The 23,686-nt window shown below is 33.8% G+C and overlaps 2 protein-coding genes, 1 long non-coding RNA gene and 2 pseudogenes across 3 annotated transcripts; 3 read left to right on the top strand and 2 right to left on the bottom strand.

Moving 5' to 3' along the window:
• Positions 1–1,633: 1,633 nt before the first annotated feature.
• LOC142638485 (uncharacterized) lies at positions 1,634–19,419 on the bottom strand. The gene is made up of 4 exons (XR_012845021.1): positions 19,208–19,419; positions 18,901–18,984; positions 18,538–18,610; positions 1,634–1,874 (listed from the first exon to the last, which is right to left on the bottom strand). It is a non-coding gene; the product is annotated as an uncharacterized LOC142638485 (long non-coding RNA).
• Positions 2,229–3,561, top strand: LOC142638257 (uncharacterized; annotated as a pseudogene).
• On the bottom strand, positions 4,213–5,651 carry LOC142638484 (serine/threonine-protein kinase ZRK1-like). Its single transcript, XM_075812512.1, has one exon. The coding sequence runs from the start codon at positions 5,371–5,373 to the stop codon at positions 4,318–4,320; it is 1,056 nt and encodes a 351-aa protein (XP_075668627.1). The 5' UTR covers positions 5,374–5,651; the 3' UTR covers positions 4,213–4,317.
• Positions 8,942–13,803, top strand: LOC142638255 (serine/threonine-protein kinase ZRK1-like; annotated as a pseudogene).
• On the top strand, positions 15,769–18,549 carry LOC142638482 (serine/threonine-protein kinase ZRK1-like). The gene has a single exon (XM_075812509.1). It carries the CDS (start codon positions 15,805–15,807, stop codon positions 16,873–16,875), a length of 1,071 nt encoding a protein of 356 aa, XP_075668624.1. The 5' UTR covers positions 15,769–15,804; the 3' UTR covers positions 16,876–18,549.
• Positions 19,420–23,686: the final 4,267 nt, after the last annotated feature.

The following is a 23,686-nucleotide window of genomic DNA, read 5'->3' as shown; positions in this document are numbered from 1 at the left end:
AAAAAGAGAAGACGGGAAGGAAAAGAAACAAAAGAAACAAAAAGCTGATAAGGAGGGGAAAGAGTATTGAAGAACTTACTTTTAAAAAAGAAGAAAGCACGTCACCTCGGACAGAGTACTTGATAGAAAGAGAGAGTACGGGGAGATGGAAAGTGTGGCAGGTACGTTATCAGGTTTCTGTAGTGTGAAGAAGTTTGAAGAAAATTAGTATTTATATGTCAAAAGGTGTTTTGAAGCGGGCGAATTCCCGCCTCAACACAGGAATCGCTCTCGACCGTTGGATATGTGTCATATTGATGAAACGTGGGGGACATAGAAGCGCCAATAATAAATTCGGGGGCGTTTCGCATACCGAAGCATCGGGAACACGCGATGGGTAATTCAGAAGTTATTTCCATTAGTAATATTCCAGGATTCTGCAGGGTGAAAAGGTCTTTTAAATCGAGATCCTATTTTCCTCCCGAGGTGAAAGAAAAATAAAGAATCTCGAGGGGCTATTGTAGGGGTATTGGGCCCAGTAATTTATAATGGACGGCCCAACAAGGTCTTTTGGGCTAGAAACCCAAATCCGAAAACATCAAAATGATCGTGGAGTATTTAAGTGTCCCATACCGTCCGAGGAGTAGATTTGTCCTCGGAATGTTAAGCCGAGGATACACAGTATACGTGGAGGACAGTAGAAAGAGCGGTGGAATGTCTAAAGTAAAGCTGCTACCACCGCCCATATATTAAAGACCCTGTAAATTGATACGCTGACAGTATAGATGGAAGGATGGGACCTGAGCATAGAGCTTGGAACTTGGTCCCAAATCCCAGCGGGCTTTAGGGAAGAATGGATGGGACAAGTATCCAAAAATGAGGGTCGCAGCCATAAAGTGGAAGATGATGAAGAGAAGAGGAGGAGTATAAATAGGAGGGAAGGCATACGAAGAAAGGGAGGCTTTTTGAGAAAGAAAAAGTATATGATAATCAATATTTGTATCCAAACTTGAGAAATACTATTAGAAACTATCCTCGGAAACAGTCCGAGGAGGAATTCTCAATCTTACTTTTTGCAAGCAATTCTTTGTTTTGTTCCATTGGGCCCAAAGCCCGTTCTTTTTGTGATTGTCTAAGCCATCCTTGAAATCTAAATTACAAACCCATCCTCTACAAATTCATTGTGAAGAAAGGCCTTTCAAGCCCATTTTCCTCCCAGTCGTGGTTTGGGAATTTGAATTGTGTCCTTACAATAACAATTATTATATTTTTTTAAAACCAATTATTATATTATAATAATATGTTCCTTTTTAATCGTGTATGTCTAGATATATTGAAAAAATTAGATGCAAAAAGGTAGAGGTTAAAAGCTTAACACATGTCCTAAAGGCGGTGGAATCAAAACTGTAAAAGACAATGTGGGAAGGGTTATAGAAATTACTTTCATCATTTATTACTCTCGTGTGAGCTAAGCCAAGAAATGAAAATTAAGTGGACCAAACCAGATTTGTTGAACAAACAAAGAAAAGGACAGAGAAGAAGAAAGAAGAAGACAAAGCAGAAGAGAGAAAATTTTGAAGAAAGCAGCTCGGTAAGGGGCAGTCTAATGACTTTTTGTATGCTAAAGGGTTTTTTTTTTCAAAGGTTGGGGGGCCATGGCCCCCCTCAGTCCCAAGGTTGGGCCCAAATACAAGCTTCTTGTTTGTATCTTGATGAAGTAATTGCAAGGCTCACAACAAATGTTCTAATAAGAGTTTAAGACCACAAGCGGACAAGCCACCTGTACATCACTCTTCTCTTATTCTTTATTCTTTTCTTTTTCCTTTTACCTCATGCCTTCCAGCAGGTTTCTTCATGTTGGCTTAGCAATTGACATAGTGTAAAGCCATTATTACCTACAACACAAAGATATAATATAATCAGTCACAAAAATAGCATAAAAGTAAAGTTAAATATGTAGATATGAGAGTACTTAATTGTTTATATTTCATGGACATCACTTCCCGTCTTATGACTCCTACTTTTATTCTTTTAGATAAATTGAATCATACCACCGCACATTTTTGGTGCGATAGTTACTCCACAGATATAAATGCTTATAAAATGTGGAAAGTAAGGGTCGGGGTTCAAGTCTCTAGGAGAGAGTTTCACACACATATACACTTAAATTAAGCTAGAGTGGAAAATCTATCTTGTATAAAAAAAATAAAAAATAAAAGACGAATTGAATCATAAATTCAGGTTTTATAATGCCTAATCTAACTTATCTTGCATTTCTATATGAACTGTCTTTGGGCCATTTTAGGGCTCTTGCCAGGGGAGGCGGCCGGTGCCATACAAAGCTTCATGGTATTGGAAGATATGATGCCAACAGGCATAGCATGGAGTCGACTATCCAACTGAAAAAGAACATTTTCCCAAATTTCGAGAATATACTTTAACTTACCAAGAAAATATCCAACGGAAATTCAAATTCAATTTCCAAACCCAACCCAGAAACCATCCTTCTCACCTTCTCATTTCACACAAGCCCCTTCATTTCCCAACGTTCTTGAGTCTCATGGTGCAAAGAACCCAAATGCTGAAACTTTGTCCAAAGTATTCAAATGCAATTTCCTGGGCATGACCAAACAACTTGGTTTGTGCGTTCAATTGCAATTTCTGACAATCCCACCTAGTTTGGTCTATGCGGGCTTAAATTGAACGAGGACTTGGTGCTGAATGTGCTTGTGTATTTTTCAACTGGGTTTGTAGAAAGGGGAGAAAAGGAAGTGGGTGTTTACAATGAGATTCTTCATATCCTTGTGAAATAATAACGTTTCGAGGAGGTGATCCAAGTGCTTGATGAAATATCAAAGAGAAAGGGACTTGTCAATGATAAGACGTATGGTATTTTGGTTAATAGATTTGCGGCTGCTCATATGGTATTTTACCAAATGCTATGACTCACTACTACCTGCCTAAGTCCTTGAAGAATCCAGAGGAAGTATCCGAGCTCTTGGAGAGGATATAGAGAAATGGGAGTAGGATGACTGCTGAGTGCTGACCCTTACAACTTGATCTTGAAGTTGTATATGGATTGGGATAATTAGGAAAGTGTAAGGTATACATAGGAGGTGATGGAGAGAAATGGGTTGGGACAAGACCGACGATCTTATAGCATTATGATACATAGGGTCCGTTTGGATAGGACTTATTGCTGAAAATTGAAAACACTGTAGTAAAATAATTTTTAAATGTGTGAATAGTACTGCGGGACCCATTTTTAATAAAAAAATTGATAAAAAAGTACGTGAACAGTGCGCGCACTGCACATTTGTCCCCCCCGCAGCAGCAAACGAAGAAAAAAAAAAAAGAAGTAAAACGCAAAAAGCTAAACGCAGAAAAAATAATCTGAATCCAAACCCTCTCGTAGGCTTTATGGCAAGGGAAGAATACAAGGTGCTTTGTGCTTTTTCAATGCGATGACATAAAAGGGCATGGTGCCAGAACAAGGAGAAAATATTGGTATATGACATGAACATTAAGTTGAAGGAGAGCAGGCAAAAAGAGGAAACAGTGTTAAGGAATAAGGATGGATGATTGTTTGTGACTAGCATTTGTGGGTCTCATCCTTCCCTCCATTTGGCCAAAGAGGTAATGCTTCCTGTGACTTTGAACTTCATGTGATTTGGTAAATACTTTCATAAGAAAGGAAAAAAAAATTAAGGACAAAGTTTAACTACAAATTGGTTGAAGCATAAGGTTACAACTTTACTCAATAAAATAAACATTATTGCATATTTGAAAATCTAACTGTTGAGTTGCATGTTCTTTACATTCTTAATACACATGTAAACTTTTGTGTCAATCGGATGTTATTTACTATATAATATATAATATTATATTTTATGCATAATCTTAAATTACAAAAATTTGCAATTTAAACAATTTATTGATGACATAGATATTGATCTTTAATTTTCTAAAAATTTTGCAAACATGGGGATATAAGAAGAAGAAGTAATCCAATGGTGTTTTTGTCAAAATTCATATCCAATAAAAAGATATTAAGTAAGCTTGTAGCCTTAAGTTATAATCAATTTTGTAGCAAAACTTTGTCCAAAAATTAATTCCTTAAACATTTTAGACATGCTAAAGTTAGGCATCCAGTGAAAACTATCTTTGGTGAAGCATTCTTAAGTAGTTGATACATGACAAATGGCATAGACAAGATGTTTTCCTTATTGCTTCTACAAAAATAACATCAAAAGTAATAAGATAAAGTTATATAGATAAAGCTATACAGAGCCAAGTACGGCATGCGACTAATTGAAAAATGACGATTAAAAAAAATTATTATAGGACAAGCTTCTCAATCCGCATGAGTTCTTTGGTAACATCTACCATAGTTGGTCTTATCTCTGAGTCTCTTTTTCTACATGTTAAGGCAAGGTCTACCACTGCTTGCAATTGTTGCTCTGTAGTACTAGCTCTCCCTTCCTCTGCCAAGATTGTAGGATCCACAATGCAACGACCTTGAGCACCATTTTGCATACCTACAACTAATCCAACACACTCTTTTTTTGGTTTGGAGAAGTCCACACCTTCACCATTATTCAATTGGGTAAAATCATTTGAATTCTTACCTTTTACAAGTTCTAAAAGAAGTACCCCAAAACTATAAACATCAGCTTTCTCCGTTACCTTACCCGTAGCAAAATACTCAGGAGACATGTATCTTACACTCCAAGACAAGAAATCAACTTGAACGTGAGTCTCACCTTCGGGGACTAATATAGAAAACTCGAAGTTGGATAATTTGGCAACATCATGTTGGTCTAAGAAGATATTTCGCATATTTATATCCCTGTGGATGATGGGTCTAGAGAATGCAGTATGGAGATATGAAATTGCATGAGCAATCTCCCTCGCAATCTTTAACGTGCTTGCCCATGTTAACGGCTGATGTTGTTGACTGCCATGAGTGCCCTGAATTCGATTGGCAAGGCTACCATTTGCAGCAAATTCATGTACTAAAATGGGAGGTCGAGTCTCGAGGCAGCATCCTATAAGTTTTAGTACATTTTTGTGAGCGCTCATCTTTGCAGAAATCACTAGATCATTGATGACGTAGTTGGACAAGTCCCGGCCTTCTGTAATGTGTACACCGCCTTCAAATTTCCTAATGGAAACAAGTCGGCCGTCAAGAGAACCCTTGTACCATTTCCAGTACAGCTCATCTTGGACTATAACAAGACGAGCATCATAGTTGTTGGTTGCCTGCTTGAGCTCTTCATAAGAGAAGCCACGAATGGGAATGGACTTGCCATTACAGAAGGCAATCAGCTTTTCCAGTACCATGCTTCCATTCTCAAAAAATGCTCTCTCTTTTTCCTTTCTATCCATATTCATTCTAAAGAAACAATTTCTTTCACCAGTTTTGCATAGCTTGAAGCTGGCGTAACATTTTATCCTTATAATTTCTCCTACCACGTCCCCATCAAACTGCCTTGAAGATTTCGTCCATAAGTGGAGCTTTTTCTTATTATCTACTTTGCGACAATTGGACTTTTTAGAAGAGTGCTACAGGGGTCAATGGCCTACGCATTCAACACTTCAGCATGAGATCAGGGGCGGAGCCAAGAATTGTTGTTTGGGGGGCCAAGTTGCGATGCTAATATATTTATCAAAAGAACTTCCACACACACATATATATACACACACGTGCGCTTTTTTATTATATATATATACACACACTTTTTTTATTTAATAAGTTATATATATATACACACCCAAAAAAAAAAAGCTTGGTATTACCAATCAAAATTATTTTTGACGGCGATCTTTCATAAAATAAAATTCATTTTTTCCATTTTCATAGTCAAATTCTTAAAAAGTTTCATTTTAAATACAAATTATCAAATTTTATGCTAAAGTAAGTAAAAAATCTTTCAATTGAACTAATGAAATTTTCAAAAACATGAATGATCCAAAACTTGAAGGAATAAGTTAGGTTTCAAACATATTTAAAGCTACCTTGCTTTAACCCATTATATGGCAACTAAAGACACATTTCATGTGTAGTTTTAGTGACAATTTTTTTAATGAGTTAATGACTTGTTAATCGTCACATAGCGGGTTAAAAAAGATAAATTCAAACATGCTTGATACCAAATTTTATCAAATATTTAATAGATATAAATCACATTTTACAAAAAAAAATAAAGTTATATCTCTATAACTATTAGACTAATTATTTTTTCTAAGAGTATTATTGGACTAATTCAAATATTTGGGGGGGCCAACTCTTATATTTGTAGACTAAATTTTGAAAACGTAAAAATAATTGTATATATATTTTAAAATTTTTCCCCCCACCCCCCACCCTTATACATGCCTCTGCCCCTGCAAGAGATTAACTCCAGTTTTGATGCTTGCCACCTTATAAAGTTAAAATAATTTCGGAGATACAAACTATTTCACAAAAATTTTTACAAACTACTAATGTTGTGAGTGATTATTGGTAAATGAAAAAGTGATATTAATATTGGGTTTAAATGAAAACCAATAAGAGATTGGCCACATCAACATTTTGTAAAAATATTGTAAAATAATTTGTAACTGTAGCATTACTCAGTTAGGTATAATTGAATGATTAAAGTTCACTAATGAACACTTCCTAGTGCTTATGAATCAAACTTAACTACTTGCACTATCATAATACAAATACAAGAAACCAACTTTGCTTAGAATTATATTTTATCATTGCACACATGCAATGTTGCACTAGAATTAAATTGCATATCAAACACCTATATATATTATAATGATCATACACGCAAAATTTAACATGGCTTAAGTCATCAATAGCATTTGTCACACTTGCATTGCTACTATTCCTTTCCCTTTTTTTATTCCTCTATCCCTATTCTTTTGATTCTTTCTACACTCGTGAATTTAATATCTATTTTTTCAGTAAACTGACTGATTATAATTATATGGAGGATGATAAAAAAGGAGAGGAAATATAAATAATTTAATGATATGAAGGATGTAGCTAAATTTAAATGTTGAATAAAATAATATGAGAAGAAAAAAAAGTAAAAATAAAATATATAACAATAAACACCAAATTATCAAAAGCATACTATGTAATATAATAATAATATTTTTTATATACCATCTTTAATTCTTTATAATGCAATATGATAACATTCAACAATCAAAGTGAACAAAAAAAAAACAACATAAAACACAAAATTAAATTGCACCAGCCTAAAATAAAGTTCTAAAGAACACAAAAATTTATTAACCTAAAACAGATATGCAGGAAATATTGAAAAATCCACCAAAAAATTGAGAGAGAAATAACCTTTTTTGTGAGGGAAAATTGTGCATAGAATGGAAGAATGAATAATAAATTTATGGTAAGAGGATGATAATAAGAAAAAAACAAAATAAAATAAGATAAAAGGAAAGAAGAAGAGTGATATTAAGGTAAAGGGTTTTGGGATATGAGAAAGTAAAGAGAATGAGAAAGGTTGGAGAAAGAGTAATATATTATATTTTTGATTTTTTAAAATAAAAAGATGAGAAAATATAAATAATTTAATGATATGGAGGATCTCATCTTATTTCAATTTGAGTAAAATAAGATGAGAAGGATAAAAAAAGTAAAAAGAAAAGAGATAACAATAAACACTAAATTATCCAAATCGTGCTATGTAATAGAATAATATTATTTTTTATATATTATCTTTAATTCTTTATAATGCAATAATGGGATAACATTTAACAATAAAAAAAAAACTTAAAACACAAAAATAAATCTTATCAACCCAAATTAGAGTTCTAAAAAATACAAAAATTTATCAACTTAAAGTAGAGATGCAAGAAAAATAAAAATAAAAATAAAAAATCCACCAAATTAAAAATTGAGAGAGAGAGAGAGAGAGAGAGAGAGAGAGAGAGAGAGAGCCTTTTTGTGAGGGAAAACTATACAAAAAATAGAAGAGAAGATGTCAAATTTATAGTAAGAGGTTGTAAATAAGAAGAGACAAAATAAAGAAAGATGAATGGAAAGATGAATAGTGATATTAAGGTAGAAGATAATGGGAATTGTTCTGCATTTAATCTAATATTTTAAAATCTGTAATTTTTTGCACTTTTGCAGGCCAAAAAAGAAGAGAAATTTCTACCTAGGAGGCTAGGACCACAAAAGGCGCCTCCTTCACACTTCACGATCGAAGCAGAAAGAGCCAAATTCTGCTGGTTGTAAGCAACTGTTCAAGCAAAAATTAACAGAAGCAGATGAGAGGACTAATGGGACAGGTCCCAATTTAATCAGTTAGCACAAAGTTAGAGCCAACACCAACTATGCTTTGAATTAAATCTATTACTAAAAGCTTATGTCAACATAGTTATTAAATTTGACCTGGCCCCGGCCAGTTGAGCCAATAAATCAGTGAAGTGTGAACCAATACCTAAGTGGATTTCCAAGATATAGGACCATAAGATAATTGCTTACAAAATATTTCAAAATGCAGGACATCGGCTAGTCATACTCAATTACAATCACAACAAATTTTTGTCTATGCCATGCTAGTACCATTTGACAACAGGGTATAATTAACAAAATATAGTTAGGAAAAGACAAAAGGGAAAGGAAAAAAAATGTATAAAACAGGGGAAATGTCCAAAAGAAGGAAATGCAAGGTGACAAAGCCAAGTCGTGAGAAACAGAAAATCTTCTCATGTGAAACATTGAAACTGGTAAGCTAAGGAAGCGCCAAAAAACTAAAAAGGAAAGCTGCACTTACTTTTGTTCAGTGAACTTACTTAACTAATTGGAATCATGTTACCCTACTACCCCAATAAATTTTCATTGAGCCTCACTCCCAGTGCGGTTGTTTTCTAAAAAATCCTAGTGATCACTGCAGGCAAAAAGGTTAGCAAGAGAGCAAGGTTCCACATCCAAGCTATGCAGAATTGGTTGAGAGATCATTTCTCTAAAAGAAGAAAGGGAAGAGAGAAACCGTTTCTTGAGAATGGAAGAAAGCTACTAGAGAAGCTGGTTGTCTCTTGCAATGGCAAGCCTATTCCCATCCGCACCTTCTCTGCTCAAGAGCTCTGCCTAGCAACCAACAACTATAATAATCATTATTGCTTTTTTTGGAATAACGGTTCTCTTGAGGGAAATTGTTCTCATTAGGAAATTACCTGAATCAAAATTCTGGTTCGATTATGCACAGATGACTGCTCAGAGTAATATATTAAAGTTTGTAGGGTGTTGTCTACAGACTCCATGTCCCATTTTAGAGTATGAATTTGCTACCAATGGTTTTCTTATGGATCAAATTTATGTCTCACGTCTTACTGAACTACAACATCAACGCATGGTGTGGGGAGCAGGTTAAAAATTGCATCGCAGATTGCTCATGCAATTTCCTATCTTCATATTGCCTTCCAAAGACCCGCCATCCCTATCTATATCTATATAATAATATATATAGGAGAGATAGAAATATGAAATAGTTTTAGAAAATGTTTATCGTAATAAAGGTAACCTTTTTTTTTATAGGAATAAAGGTAACCTTTTTTTCTCCAAAAACATGGCTTTATTGTATTTTAGGTCCTGAAAGTAGTTGTTTCTTTTTTTCCTTGGCTTTTACACTTTTTTTTTTATTTGTTTTCTATGCTTTTGATATTAGGGGGAGAAAGTTTGGATATTGAAAAAATATGTCAAATTTATAACATAGCTTATGTACAAAATTTTGTCAATAAATATTATATGAGAAATGATATTTTTATGCTTCACCTTTTAAGTTCTTGATTAATAATGTTTTGTTTTTCATTCTTTCTTGCAACCCTACTTTAGGTTGACAAACCATTATGTTTCGTATAATTCTATCTTGGGTTAATACTTATTGGAGTTGTGTATTTTGAGTTCCCTATCACAACTCCTCTCTACTCTTTCTCCCTTGTATAGCGTTGGTTTAATTTTTGTTTGAGTTAATACGTTTTTTTTTTTTTGAGAAATAATTATAACATGCCGCTAATTCCGCAGCTCGAACTTTTTCCCCCCTAGACCCACCTTTTAAGTTCTTGAATAATATTGCTTTGTTTTTCATTCTTTCTTGCAACCCTACTTTAGATTGACGAACCATTATGTTTCTTATAATTCTATTTTGGGTTAATACTTATTGGAGTTGTGTTTTTTGAGTTCCCTATCACAACTCCTCTCTGATCTTTCTCCCTTGTATAGCTTTGGTTTAATTTTTGTTTGAGTTAATACTTTTTTTTTTTGAGAAATAATTATAACATACTGCTAATCCCGCAGCTCGAATCCTTTCCCCCCTAGACCCCCAAGCACTTTGTACATAGGGAGGTGTCAATTCAACTACAAGACCTTTGACATATTTGAGTTAATACTTAGTCCTTTTGGAAGTGAGAATTTGAATAATAATCAAAACACAGTCTTGGCTATATATTTGAATGTACCTATCCATTCCAGCCCAATTCGGTTTATTTGGTGTACATCTATCCAATTCGGTCTATTCGATTTAATTTGGCCAATTTTGCCCACTGTGGCTCATTTGGTCTAATTCGGTCCATTTCAGTTCACTTCGATCCATTCAGTGTACTTTTTTTTTTGTTAAAAGATAATTACAATATGCTGCTATCCCCGCAACTCGAACCCTCTCCCCCCTAGACCCCAAGAACTTTGTGCATTGGGAGATGTCAATTCAACTATAAGGCCTTTGGCCATTCAGTGTACTTAAGAATGGAAAAATACAAGTTCTTGTTGAAAGTACTATCAATTATTTGAGTAATATTAATTGTAGTTATTAAATAAATTTTGGTTATCATAATAATCTCCTTAAGAGAATGAGAATTTGAATAATAACTTTAAAACTTAAGAATTTTAGTTTTACTAAAAGAAATTAGGTAAATATAATACATAATAACAATAGTTAAAAGAATATAAACCATTTCAAAAATGGAAAATTATATCAATAAAAAATTATAAAATTATATATTTGTAAAAATAGAGTTATGGAAATTACTTTTTGAAATTGTTTAAATTTTAGGAAAAACAAACTATCTACAATAAAATTTAGAGAATAAATTATACATATTTAGTATAAGTTTGCTGGGAGTTTTGATTATCATGATAATCTCCTTTAAGAAAATAAAAACTTTGAATAAGTTATTTGAAACTTAAAAAGTTTAGTTGTACAAAGAAAAATGTAGAAAAATATAGCATATTATGACATAATTTGGAAGAATATGGACCACCTTATACCGGAATAATACCAACCAAACACATCTAAAATAATAGAATGATATATTGGTAGAGATAGAAAGGTGAAAAATAATTTTAGAAATTGTTTAATTTTTAGGGAGAACAAAATTATCTTCAAAAAATTTTAGAGTACAAATTATACATTATATGGAAAAGATCTTATTAGATGATGATGATTTTCCCAAATTGTCCGACTTTTTTCTTTCTGTATCAATCCATGAGGGTGAAACTGATGTGGAAGTTCATGAGGGCTTTCGGAATTCAAGGTTCTACAGCATGCCAAGTATAAAGCATCAGGCAAGAGGTAACATATAAAAGTGATGTATATAAATTTGTTCAGCTTCTTCTAGAACTTTTAACAGGAGAGGATTCTGGTAATATAACTCGTTTGACAATTGATAAAGATTCTAGCTTAATAGCATACATGCATAGTCATACTCAAGGACTTTATATAAATGAGATTGTGAATCCAGCAGTCTTGGTTGGAAATCGAGGTGCTAGTTTAGCACCAATTACAAGCTGTGCAGTACCTTGCCTTGTCTTGTACAGAGGAAGATCCACACACACACACAAAAAAAAAAGGCCAACTATGGTCATGTCACCAAACAACTCAGGCGGATTGAGAGGTTCGTTCCATGCAACTAAAGTTCATTGCCTTTCCATAAAAATAAAAAAGAACAAAGGGAATGTGTAAGTCAAATAAAGAGATTTTCAAAATATTAATCTTATAAAAAAATTTATTAAATGGTGTAACCAATTTTTATAGGATTAATATTTAAAAAATCCGATTTTTAGATTATAGACATTTTTATTCCACTCTTTCAATGTATTAGGGGATTGAGTTTTATTGAGAGTCTAGCTACAACATTGTAATTTCTTCTTTGTTATCTTGTTCTATGAGAAAAATAAAATTTGTTCCTAGCGCATGAAAGATTCAACATGGTTCTCCAGATTCGTTGACACTGTACATTAATCATGTCCTCTGTATCTAAACAATCTCTAACTTCTCTTTTTTTGCGTTTTTCTTTTTCTTTTTCTATTTTCTTATAGGAAATTCTCTGTTCCTAGCATGACTACTACTCTGGTAATAGTGTAATACACCCAACTTCAATTTCACTATTTTAGTTTTGCATCCTTTTATGTAAAAAGATTATCTTGACAACGACCTGATAATAAATCATTCATATACACGACAGTCATGAACTCAATTACACAAGGTCAAATATTAAAAAAAACCAGCTCTTACTAATAGCATTACTTTTATCATTTCAATGATACCTTTACTTTTCAGTCCACAAAAGCAGTCATGAAAAACTGTTCTTTTCCAAACATATCTTGGGGTCCACTAATTCTATCAAATGTCAACAAAAATCTACTAGCTCCAAAGAAATCCCCCCAAATGAACCAAAATGAATACCTGAACGACCGCTGGCTATTAACAGGTGTTGTGAGCAACAAATTTTACATGGCTCCAATAAATGCCTAGGTACAAGTCCACTTAACTTTCCATGACCGCTGTTACAGTGAATGCTAGACTCAACTGATTGTGCTTCTTATTTTGATTACTCCACTTGAGGAGAGTCTCTAGCATACTACACTCTGTTAAAGGGAATGCTACCGAGACTTGAAAGACTCTCATCCTTTGACAAAAGCATGACTTTCTTACTTCAATCGTGCTAGACTGGGAATGTGTCATTCCAATTTTAACTTCTATCCTACGCCTAAAAGACCATTAAGCCTCCCTCAACTCTACAGCAGTATTCTAAAAATTTCCAAGTGAGCAGAGCAGAGCAGGGTTCCACATTCAAGCCATGCAGAGTTGGTTGAGAGATCATTTCCTTAAAGGGATTAAAAACCTTAGTTTTTATAATAGTTTTATTTATTTATTTTTAATCCTGGTTTTTCTAAGAGTTTTCTAAGAGGAAAAAAAATACACAATAGTTAATAATTATATTTTTCTAAAAGATTTTTTTTTTGAGAAATAAAGAAAAAAAATTAATAAGAGAAAAGAACCCCACCTTGTGTAAAACAGAACCAATTTAACCTTGGGCAATTTTGGGCTGATTAGACCTTTTTAGTGAATTTTTAGCCAAGTACCACCATTTTTGAAATATTTAGGGCATTTTAGAAAAATACTAAAATTGAGTTCTAATTAAATCCGGGTGAGATTACAGTGGTTGATGTGACGTTTTCTAATAAAAAATAGCAGGCGAAACTAAAATTGTTTTACAAGGAACTTGATATTACTAAAATTGTGTAAAATTTTAGTAATAATATATTTACCGTGTAAAATTGATAAAGATTTTACCTTGGTAGCATACATACATAACCGTGCTCAAGGTAGTTGCATAAGCGAGATTGTGGATCCTGCAATCTTGGCAGGAGATGGGAAAGGAGGTGCAAGTTTAGAGCACCAATGACATGCTGAGCAGGAATTTGCCTTGAAATGTACAGAGGTCAATCCACAAAGAAGGCCAACCATGGTACATGTTACCAAACAACTCAGGCGGATTGAGGGGTTCGCTTCATGCAACTAAGTGATGATAGAGCTTGTATATCAATTTCAATCTGTGATTGATTAGGCAATATAGAAGCTGGTTAGGTCATGAAAATACTGTGGGTTTCAACAATAGCAGCAGCAGCTCAAGCTAATTTGGGAACATTGTTGTGTTCAAAGCATTACTCCTCTCTCCCTCTCTCTCTCTCTCCAAATTTCCTGCGCTTTCTTTTTTGAACAAAGTTTAGTTACAAATTTGGATATAACTTAATACTACAACCTTACTTAATAAAATAAACATTACTATATATTTTGAAAATATAACCACTAAATTGCATATTCTTTACGCTCTTAATACATTCGTCAAATTTAGTGTTAATCAGATATTATTTACCATATGATGTATAAGCTCATATTTCACACATAGTTTTAAACTTAAAAAACTTGCAATTTAAACAATTTATTAATGACATAGCTATTGGCTTTTAAATTTCTACAAATTTTTTAAGTATGAAGGATATAAAAATAAAATATAATCCCATGGAGGATTTGTCAAAATTTACCTCCAATGAAAAAATATTGAGTAAAGTTGTAGCTTAAAGCTACATCAAATTTTGTAACTAAATTTTGTCATCCTTCTTTTTCTTTTCTTTTTCCTTTTTTTTTTCTTTTTTTCTGGTTGAGTTTAAAGGTAGTTCTTTTGAAAGTTAACAGTGTTAGACCAATTTTGATGTCAAGGATTAATTTGTTAGCTTTCAAAAATTCAAAGTTTAATTTGTTACTTTTGAGACTATAAAGTTTAATTTGGATTACTTCTAAATTGTAGCATTTAGATTGAAATTTTTATTCTAATAATATAGTGGAATTTCGCTTGTACATTAAAATCTCAGTGCTATGGCTTGAATAAGTTGCACCACATTATGTGGTTCATTCAAAAAAAAAAAAAAAATTGGGTGGTACTAGTCCATGTGGGATTATATATCCCAATTTAATCAGTTAGCACTTAGCACCAAGCCAAAGCCAGCTATGCTTTTAATCTATGTTTTAAAAACCGGACCGGACCGGCCGGTCCGACCGGTTCAACCGGAAAAACCGGTGCAGTCCGGTCCGGTTATATGTATCAAAACCGGTCAAAAACCGGAAATTTTGAAAAAAACGGTTTTATTCTCGGTTCGGTTTTTAAAACCATGCTTTTAATCATAGTTATTAAACCCATTCCGAACATTGACCTCGTCTATGAGCCGAGTTACTGGTAAACAATTTAACCAATAGGTCACTGGTCGAATTGTACAGTCAAATAAAAAAAATTTATATATATATATATATATATATATATAAAAATAAGTTTGAGAAATCATAACATTAATATGTAAATTAAAAAAAAAATGACATATGCCTAAATTAAACTAACCATAATAATTGAAATTTAATATTTCACAATAATAGAGTAGTCTTTTAATAGGGTGAAAGTCTCAGACAAAGAAAGAACTGCTTTTCTTTCTCAAAAAAAAAAAAAAAAGAACTGTTTTTTTTTTTTATAATAAATTTTCTTATTTTTAAATTATCATACTACAACACATTAAATAATAAAGAAGCCAATAAAGTAGGACTACTACAGATTTACACTATTAACAGAAATGAACAAAAATGAATACCTGAACGACCGCTGGCTAACAGATGCTGTGAGCAACAAATTTTACATGGCTCCAATAAATGCCTAGGTACAAGTCCACTTAAACTTTTTATGACCGCTGTTACAATGAATGCTAGACTCAACTGATTGTGCCTCCCATTTTGTTTACTCCACTTGAAGAGCGTCTCTAGCATACTAGACTTTGACGAAGGGAATGCTACGGAGACTTGAAAGAGTATCATCCTTTGACAAAAGCATGACTTTCTTACTTCAATCGCGTAGACTGGGAATGTGTCATTCCAGTTTCAACCTCTATGCCTAAAAGACCATTAATCCTCCCTCAACTCTACAGCAGTATTCTAAAAGTTCCCAAGTGAACAGAGCAAAGCAGGGCTCCACATTTAAGCCATGCAGAGTTGGTTGAGAGATCATTTTTTTAAAGGGATTAAGGAAAGAAAGGAAAGAGAGAGACTTTTTCTTGAGAATGGAAGCAAGGTCCTAGAGAAGCTGGTTGCCTCTTGCAATGGTAAGCCTGTTCCCCTTCGTAACTTCTCTGCTCAAGAGCTCTGTCAAGCAACCAACAATTACTGTGAAAATCTGGTATGGAATTGGTACAAGGGTTCTCTTGAAGAACGAATTGTTCTCGTTAAGAGATCTCTTGACTCTATAGAATGGGCTGACTTTTTTATCAATGATATAGTGATTTCAGCACAGATGTGTGGCCACAGTAATGTACTAAGGCCTATTGGGTGTTGTCTGGAGACTCAACATCCCATTTTAGTGTATGAATTTGCTGCAAATGGTATCCTTTCTGATCGAATTTACGTCTCACGTGTTACTATGCTACAATATCAGCCCATGCCGTGGGAGAAAAGGTTAAAGATTGCAAGGCAGATTGCTCATGTTATTTCCTATCTCCATACTGCATTTTATAGACCTGTCATCCATATGACTATAGATATGTACAGTATCTTATTAGATGAACACGATGTTCCCAAATTGTCCAACTTTTTAATTTCGGTAGCAATACCTAAGGGCGAAACTGACGTGGAAGCTTATGAGGGCATTCGAAATACAAGGTACTGCACCCCTGAGTTTAGAGCATCAGGCAAAGTAACAGAGAAAACTGATGTATATAAATTCGGTGGGCTACTTCTAGAACTTTTCACTGGAAAGGACTCTGATGTAATAACCCAATTGCCAATTTATAAAAGATTGGTAGCATACCCTGCTCAAGGTAGTTGCATAAACGAGATTGTGGATCCTGCAATCATGGCAGATGGGAAAGAGAGTGCTAGTTTACAGCGGCAATTACAAGCTGTGTTGGACCTTATTTTGATATGTACAAAGGAAGATCCACAGAGAAGGCCGAGTATGGTAGATGTCACCAAAGAACTCAGGCAGATTGAGAGGTTTGTTCCTAGACTAATAATTATTTACTTACTTGGATTCATTTATGTATTATTATGTCATTATTAGCTTAAATTAAGTAATGCCAAATGCTATGATTTTTTAAAAAAAAAATTTATAATTCAGTAGTTACAATGAAGGAGGGGGATTTGAAATTCAAGTGTCTTGCACACATTGCACACATTAAGAGAAGCCAATAAGAGCTACTAGGCTCTTGGCGAAATGCAGATGACAGAATGATACAATGAATTCCTTTTAATTATGATATACAACAAAGTTTCAGGTTTGCCCTTGCAAAGAATCATGTGGTTATATAATATTCTTAAATGAGTTCAACCCGCTTTCGCAAATAGCTTGAATAACCATGGAAATTTCAAGTTTGGACTTACCCATGCAAATATATTCACATTATTGCATATACAAATGTTTTAGTCACGAAAATTAGAAGAATTTACTTGATTTTTAAACAAATGGCCATGGATGGAATTTAGACTAGTTAACTTAAAAGGCTTATTTGATGAAGAGCCAATTAATTCCATTATCATATCCCTATTGCTATTTAGAAACAGGCCTGATAAACCAGTATGCATCTTAAATAATAAAGGAGAACTTTCTATCATATCAGCTTATGGTATTTCTCAATCACACAGGTTCGCACAGGCGGGTGAAGAGCTTTTGGGAAGTTTGAGGATATAAAGCTTCATGAGCGTTTTCAAATATCATTGTGGAAGAGTATAGTCATTCCTCCAGTTCATGTTTTAAATGAGCAGATCACCAAGGAGCAGTTTATTCTTATGGCAGCAATAATTATGGATTACATTTGGAGGCCGTGAAATCAAGTAATGTTGGAGCATAAAAAAATAAATTTCCAAGCAATTCCTTTTGAAATTTCGCAGCAGCTTGAAGAGCATGCTTCTGCATCATTTAAGAGGAATGTTTCTAACGCTGAAAGTCAAGCAGTGAACAAAGCCTCCAGAAGGCCTCCTAATGGTTAATTGTGGTGCAGTTGATTGATAACAGAACTTGTATAGCAGTTTAAAACTTATATTTATTAATGAAATATAATGTGTGTGGTTAAAAGTTATAATAATATTCTCTCAATGTTGAAGAATTCAACTAGCTTTCACTAAGTGATTAATAACAACAGAAATCTGGACCGGTATGTTCATATAGCCTAGTAAAGCACTGTATCATACTACAGTTGTTAGCCAGGTATGTTCATATAGCCTAGTAAAGCACTGCATCATACTAGAGTTGTTAGCCAGGAAGTCATTAATATCCTACAACTTTTCTCACCATGCTAACATTTTTTCATGAAATCCAAATATTATTTACAGTTCAGACCCCTACAACCACTGGATTGCTACCTCTGAAAAAAGTATGTGAAAAAATGGCTACAATAATCTGCCTAGAGATAAGAAGATAATTCTTTCTTCATGTTGCTTCAAGTCTTATCTAACCACTAAATTGCATATAGTGAGGTCAGTGTGGATATTCTTGTGCATGAGACTAAGGGAAAGAAATGGTTTAAGCATGTTGAAGTAGAAGCAAGATATTATCATCATTGTTTAAGGAACTTTATTTTTTTCAAGAATTAAGTATACCCAAATATGTCCTGCTGCAATCAAATGGTTCATGATGTATACATTACTTCACAAGTTAATAATTTAATCCTTGGAGATCATAGCAGAAAAGAGAAACTTTGCTCATTGAGAATATGTTCATACATACCTTCTTAATAACAGCATCATCAGGGATAACCACATGGCATTTGCATCCATAGGCAGGAGCAACTGTAGCATGGCTTGATACCAAAAAAAAAAAAAAAAAATACAAATAACAATATAAGATTCCTATGATTTCCAATTCTTACCATTACCAATTCTTCAAAATAGCTGTTGAGTATTATGATTTGCGCTTGATGGATTGATAAAATTCAGTTTCCAGAAAATTCTCAACTAAGCCAGATACTTAAATTAATCTCAGTTTACTAAAACTTTTAGTTTGTTGAATATCCAAACAAAGATAAATAAAACCCCAACATTAAAATTTCTTTCTTTTACCCTTAAATCATTATAGGTAACAGATATTTACCTCTTGGTCCTTTTCAATGATTTTTACCGCAACTCCATCTTTGACCCTCCCTCCAGGATTCAAAAACTCACACTTCTCAAGAATCTGAACAACCCCACAAACAGACCAAAACAGAAACATCATCCAAGTAAAAAGTAAAAATAAAATCTTTGGCATGAAAGTTGAAACTTCTCTCAAAATGAAAATTTAGATGACACCCAGATAATGAACTGAACCAAATAAAAATAATTGGTAAAAACGAAAACAAAAGAAAACCCAGATGATAAAATCAAAGGAAAATTGCAAAAGTCGAATGCTTTTTGTTTACCTCGCAACCAGTGGCTTCGGAGAGGCTGTTGATAGGAATCAAGGGAGTATTTCCAATTGCATCAATAAGCCCATTTCTGAGCTTCTTCTTCTTCTTTCAGAGGGCCAAGTTGGTTTTTTTGGCTCTGAACAAGTAGGAAAACACCAAGTAAATAACCTTCCTACTCTAGTACTCTTATCAATTTTCGTTAAATTTACAAATTTTAACGGAATTTAATTTTGTCCTTTCAATAATACAGTATGTAAAATACCAAGGATATCCTTAGTTAAATAAACTAATCAAGCTTTAAAAAAAATTAATCACATTGTGTCTCTCTTCCATAGAGTTTCTTTTTCAACCCCCCCTCTCTCTAATTATTATTCACAGTCTAAACATTTATACAAAATTACAAACATGAGTATTAAATGATAGGATAATTTCCACCAACAGTCTTTGAAGTTTGGGCTAATACCAATTGGATCCTTTTTTTTTTTCTTTTTTTTGAGAAAGAATACCAATTAGATTCTAAACATTATAAAATTGACCATTTTAGTCTTTAAACTTAAACAGCTTATAACGTCATTATCTATACTATTATTTAAGGGCTTATTATATTTAGATTTCTCATTTTTTTAGTTCAAAAATGCACATATACCCATAGGTTTAAGTAGAGATAAAACTAAAGGACAATCTAATAAAAATGCAACTTTAATTCCCACTACAACATTACTTAAAAAATAAGATCACTTTCCTGTTAATTTTCAAATTACTTTATTTACTTATAAATTAAATTTTCAAAATAAAAATTATATATAAAATAAATAAATAAAACACAAAAATAAGACGACTGAAAAAAAAACCTCATTGTATGCATTTTGCACGTCTGATGAAGGTAGATTATTTTTAATCTCTCTCTTAGTCCAACTTCTCTCTCGTCTCTCTCTGATCCTCTAATCCCTCTCACTCTCATACCTATCTCTTCTTCTCTCTTATGGTCTATTTGGAAGTTTCGAGATGAAGGAGAATAGAGGGGAATAGTTATCCTCCACCTTGTTTTGATGTTTTTAAAATTAGTAAGGGAGAAGGGAGTAATTAGTCATTCCTCTTGTTTGGATGTTTTAAAAATTAGGATGGCAATGAGAAGAAATAATTTAAATAGACAAATTTTCCTCTATTTGAAAATGGACTTGTAACATTGGTCTATGATTAATTTGTTAGATTAAATAATTATTTAATTAACATTCTCATTCTATCAACTACCACTAATAAAAGTATAAAACTACTATTAACTATTATAAAATAATTTTCATACAAAACTACTATTTTCTATATATATATATATATATATATATATATATATATATATATATATATATATTAGTTTTATTAAAAAATTATATATCTCTCTCAATTTGTCTCAGAACTCTCAAATCTTTCAAACTTGGCGATGTTTAAACTCAACAATTCGCTCTCCATCGACGACTCACCCATGTTATTTCATACAACCTTTGATGCTTCAACAAAACCAAACCATAGGAAAGTACGAAAAACTGTGATTGTGGGCTTTAAAAACCAACAAAGACATATGTCTCTGCTTCTTCCATACGTGATCCACATAGTTACTGTTTGTTTCCCAGGAAAATTTACATTTTCTCTATTTCGGATCATTGAAAAGGAAAGTCCAAGATGAGTTTGATAGCAGTCTTAAGCTCCATCAATTGGCAATTAGGAATGGCAATGGGTCGAGTTCGGGCCGGGTTTTTGCATACCCGGGCCCGACCCGCAGGCCAAGACCCGGAACCCGAACCCGGCCTGATTATTAATCGGGTTTTTTTCCCGGGGCCCATACCCACCCCGCCGGGCCTCACGGGCCCCGCGGGTCCCGTTTATCTTCTTGGGCCCAAATCTAGCCCAACAAAAAAAAAATTTTGAAGTCCATTAAATTTTTTTCCTAGATTCAAGCTCATTTAAGCCATTTAGGGAGTTAGGGTTACAAATCTCAAATGCTCAATGATATATATATATATATATATATATATATATATATATATATATATATATATAAGGGGGGGGGGAGTTTAGTAATTTAACATAACCGGGTTTTTATCTGGGGCAGATTTCAGGTCGAGTTCCAGATTTTTTTATAAAACCCGAACCCGCTTCGGGTTTTTTTTAAAAACCCATACCCAACCCTATTCTTTATCGGGCCGGGTAAAATCCGACCCATTAGGGTTGGGCCGGGCCGAGTATCCGCGGGGCGGATCTAAATTGTCATCCCTATTGGCAATATGAATCATACCAAACATATGAGGATTTCTTAATCCTTCCCTTCATTGCTTTGTTGTTTCCCTTTGTTCGATTTTTCCTAGATAGATTCATCTTCAAGGTACTTTCTCATTCTTTACCATAATTAAACCTTATCTCTTTTTGGTAAAGTGTGTAAGAAAAGGGGGTTGTTTAGCTTCCGTGTAAGTGAAACAATGAGATTTTTTTTTTTTTTTTCATTCACCTTAAATTTTCTCAGGAAACAAACAAAGATTATCTATTTAATCGGTTTGTAATTTTGTTAATTTAGAAAGGATAAATTAGAGAATTCATTTGGTCAATAATTTATCTACTCTACTCTCCCTCCAAATCTCTCCAATTTGGGAGAATTAAAAATGAGGGGTTAGAGGTAGTTGAAACCCCTCCAAACTCCTCCCCCTCTTTTCTTAAAAAACCTCCAAACAAGGTATTTGAATTACTCTCCCTCCCTTTACGCTACTCCATCTCCTTTTTTTAACTTCCAAACAGGCCTTTACTCTCTTGTCCCTCTCTCGTCTTACTCACTCGTCCCTCTCTTCTCTCTCACATGATCTTTGTGTTGGCACCGCGGTCCGGGTAAGTGTTAGTTCGTGGGTTTTGGTGTGGATCGGCGTTGGAGTCCTTATTTTCTCTCTCTCGTGGTCTTGTGGCGGCACCATAGTGTGGGCTAGTGGTGGTTCGTGGTGTGGATCGACGTCGGAGGGTTTGGTTTTCTCTATCGTGGTACTTGTGGCGGTGCCATGGTGTGGGTTAGGAGTGGTTAGGTTTCGATCGGCGATGATGGGTTTGCTGTGGGAGTGGTTGGTGGTGGATGGTCATAAAGCCACATAGATCGAAACACTTTTTTTTTCAAGTCTGTGAATTTGGATGTTTTGATTGATTGGGGTTGCTGGTTAAGTGGATGTTTTGATTAATTGGGTTTGGTTTTGGATTAGAATTTTGAGTTGAAAGGCTGATTTTTTTGTCATAGTTATTGATTGCATGTTATTAAAATAGAAGAGGGTCAACACGATGGAACAAGCAGAGTAAAGAAGAAAGAAGGAAAGACTAAAGGGGAGTCCAAGTGTCAAAGAGCAAGAAGAAGAAAATAGAAGAAATGACAGATGTCTCCACATGCCAGAGAAACAAGAAGAAGCAAATAGAAGTGACAGATGTCATATTGTAATTGGATGTATTAATAATTAGTTAGTTAGTTATTTTTTTTGGTAGAAATTTGTTAGCTTCTATTAGCCCCTGTTTCCGTGTATATAAAGCACAGGAGATAATTATTTTGTAACTACTTCATTTTTCTTTAATAAAAGAGAATGTTCAGTTTTCAACCTTACTTTTCTCTATGTGATTTGGGTTTAAATTTTCAAATGAACTTTGATTTGTTGTGTTTTCCTCTTCATTGAGTTTTGCTTGTTGATTCCATTCACTCTTTTTTTTCTTTTTTGTTTATTGAGAGAGTTCTTTGGGTTTTGTTGCAAGATTTTGGTTTTCTTGCTATGGGTTTGACTAAGTTTTGTTATGGGTTTTAGGTGGTGGTGGATTTTCTGCAGGATGGTCGTGGGTTTCGTGTGGTTTTTTTTTTTTGGGTTTTGTTGGAGTATTTTGGTTTTATTGCTATGAGTTTGGTTGAGTTTTGGTATGAGTTTCTTTTGGGTTTTTAGTTGGTTGTGGTGGTGGTTGTGGTGGATTTGAGAGAGAGAGAGAGAGAGAGAGAGAGAGAGAGAGAGAGAGAGAGAGAGAGAGAGAGAGAGAGAAGGAGTCACAGAGATGAGCTTGTGAAGAGACAAGTTTGAGAGAAGGAGAAAAATTGACTAACGGAGTTAACGGTGTGTAGGGACTTAGTTGAGTTTAGGTCAATTTTGAATTATTTAGATTTTTTTTTTTTTAGAAAGAATTATCTTGAACTTGGTTGGTATTAACTCAAACTTTAGGGGTATTTAATAGAATTTACCCTAAATATTAAAGAGATGGTTTATAAATAGGAATGGCAATGGGTGAGTTTTCTATTCCATACCCTACCCACGGTCACGCTTCAAGGTGAATCTTTCTCCCCCCCCCCCCCCCCCGCCCTAGTCCTAGCGAGTATCCACCCCACCACTTTTAATTTTATTTAAAATACATCATACATTTAATTAAAACTCATAAGATATTAAAAAAAAAGTTTTAACATTGCAAAACATTCTTAATTCATAACAATACAATAAT

The sequence above is a fragment of the Castanea sativa genome, chromosome 6, assembly GCF_040712315.1.
Source record: "Castanea sativa cultivar Marrone di Chiusa Pesio chromosome 6, ASM4071231v1".
Classification (NCBI taxonomy): Eukaryota; Viridiplantae; Streptophyta; class Magnoliopsida; order Fagales; family Fagaceae; genus Castanea; species Castanea sativa.
The sequence above is the reverse complement of the archived record's forward strand: the minus strand, read 5'-3'. Positions and strand labels throughout refer to the sequence as shown.

Coding starts and splice junctions, on each gene's coding strand:
- LOC142638482 (XM_075812509.1), top strand. CDS start 15,805: ATGCAGAGTTGGTTGAGAGATCATTTTTTTAAAGGGATTAAGGAAAGA.
- LOC142638484 (XM_075812512.1), bottom strand. CDS start 5,373: ATGAATATGGATAGAAAGGAAAAAGAGAGAGCATTTTTTGAGAATGGA.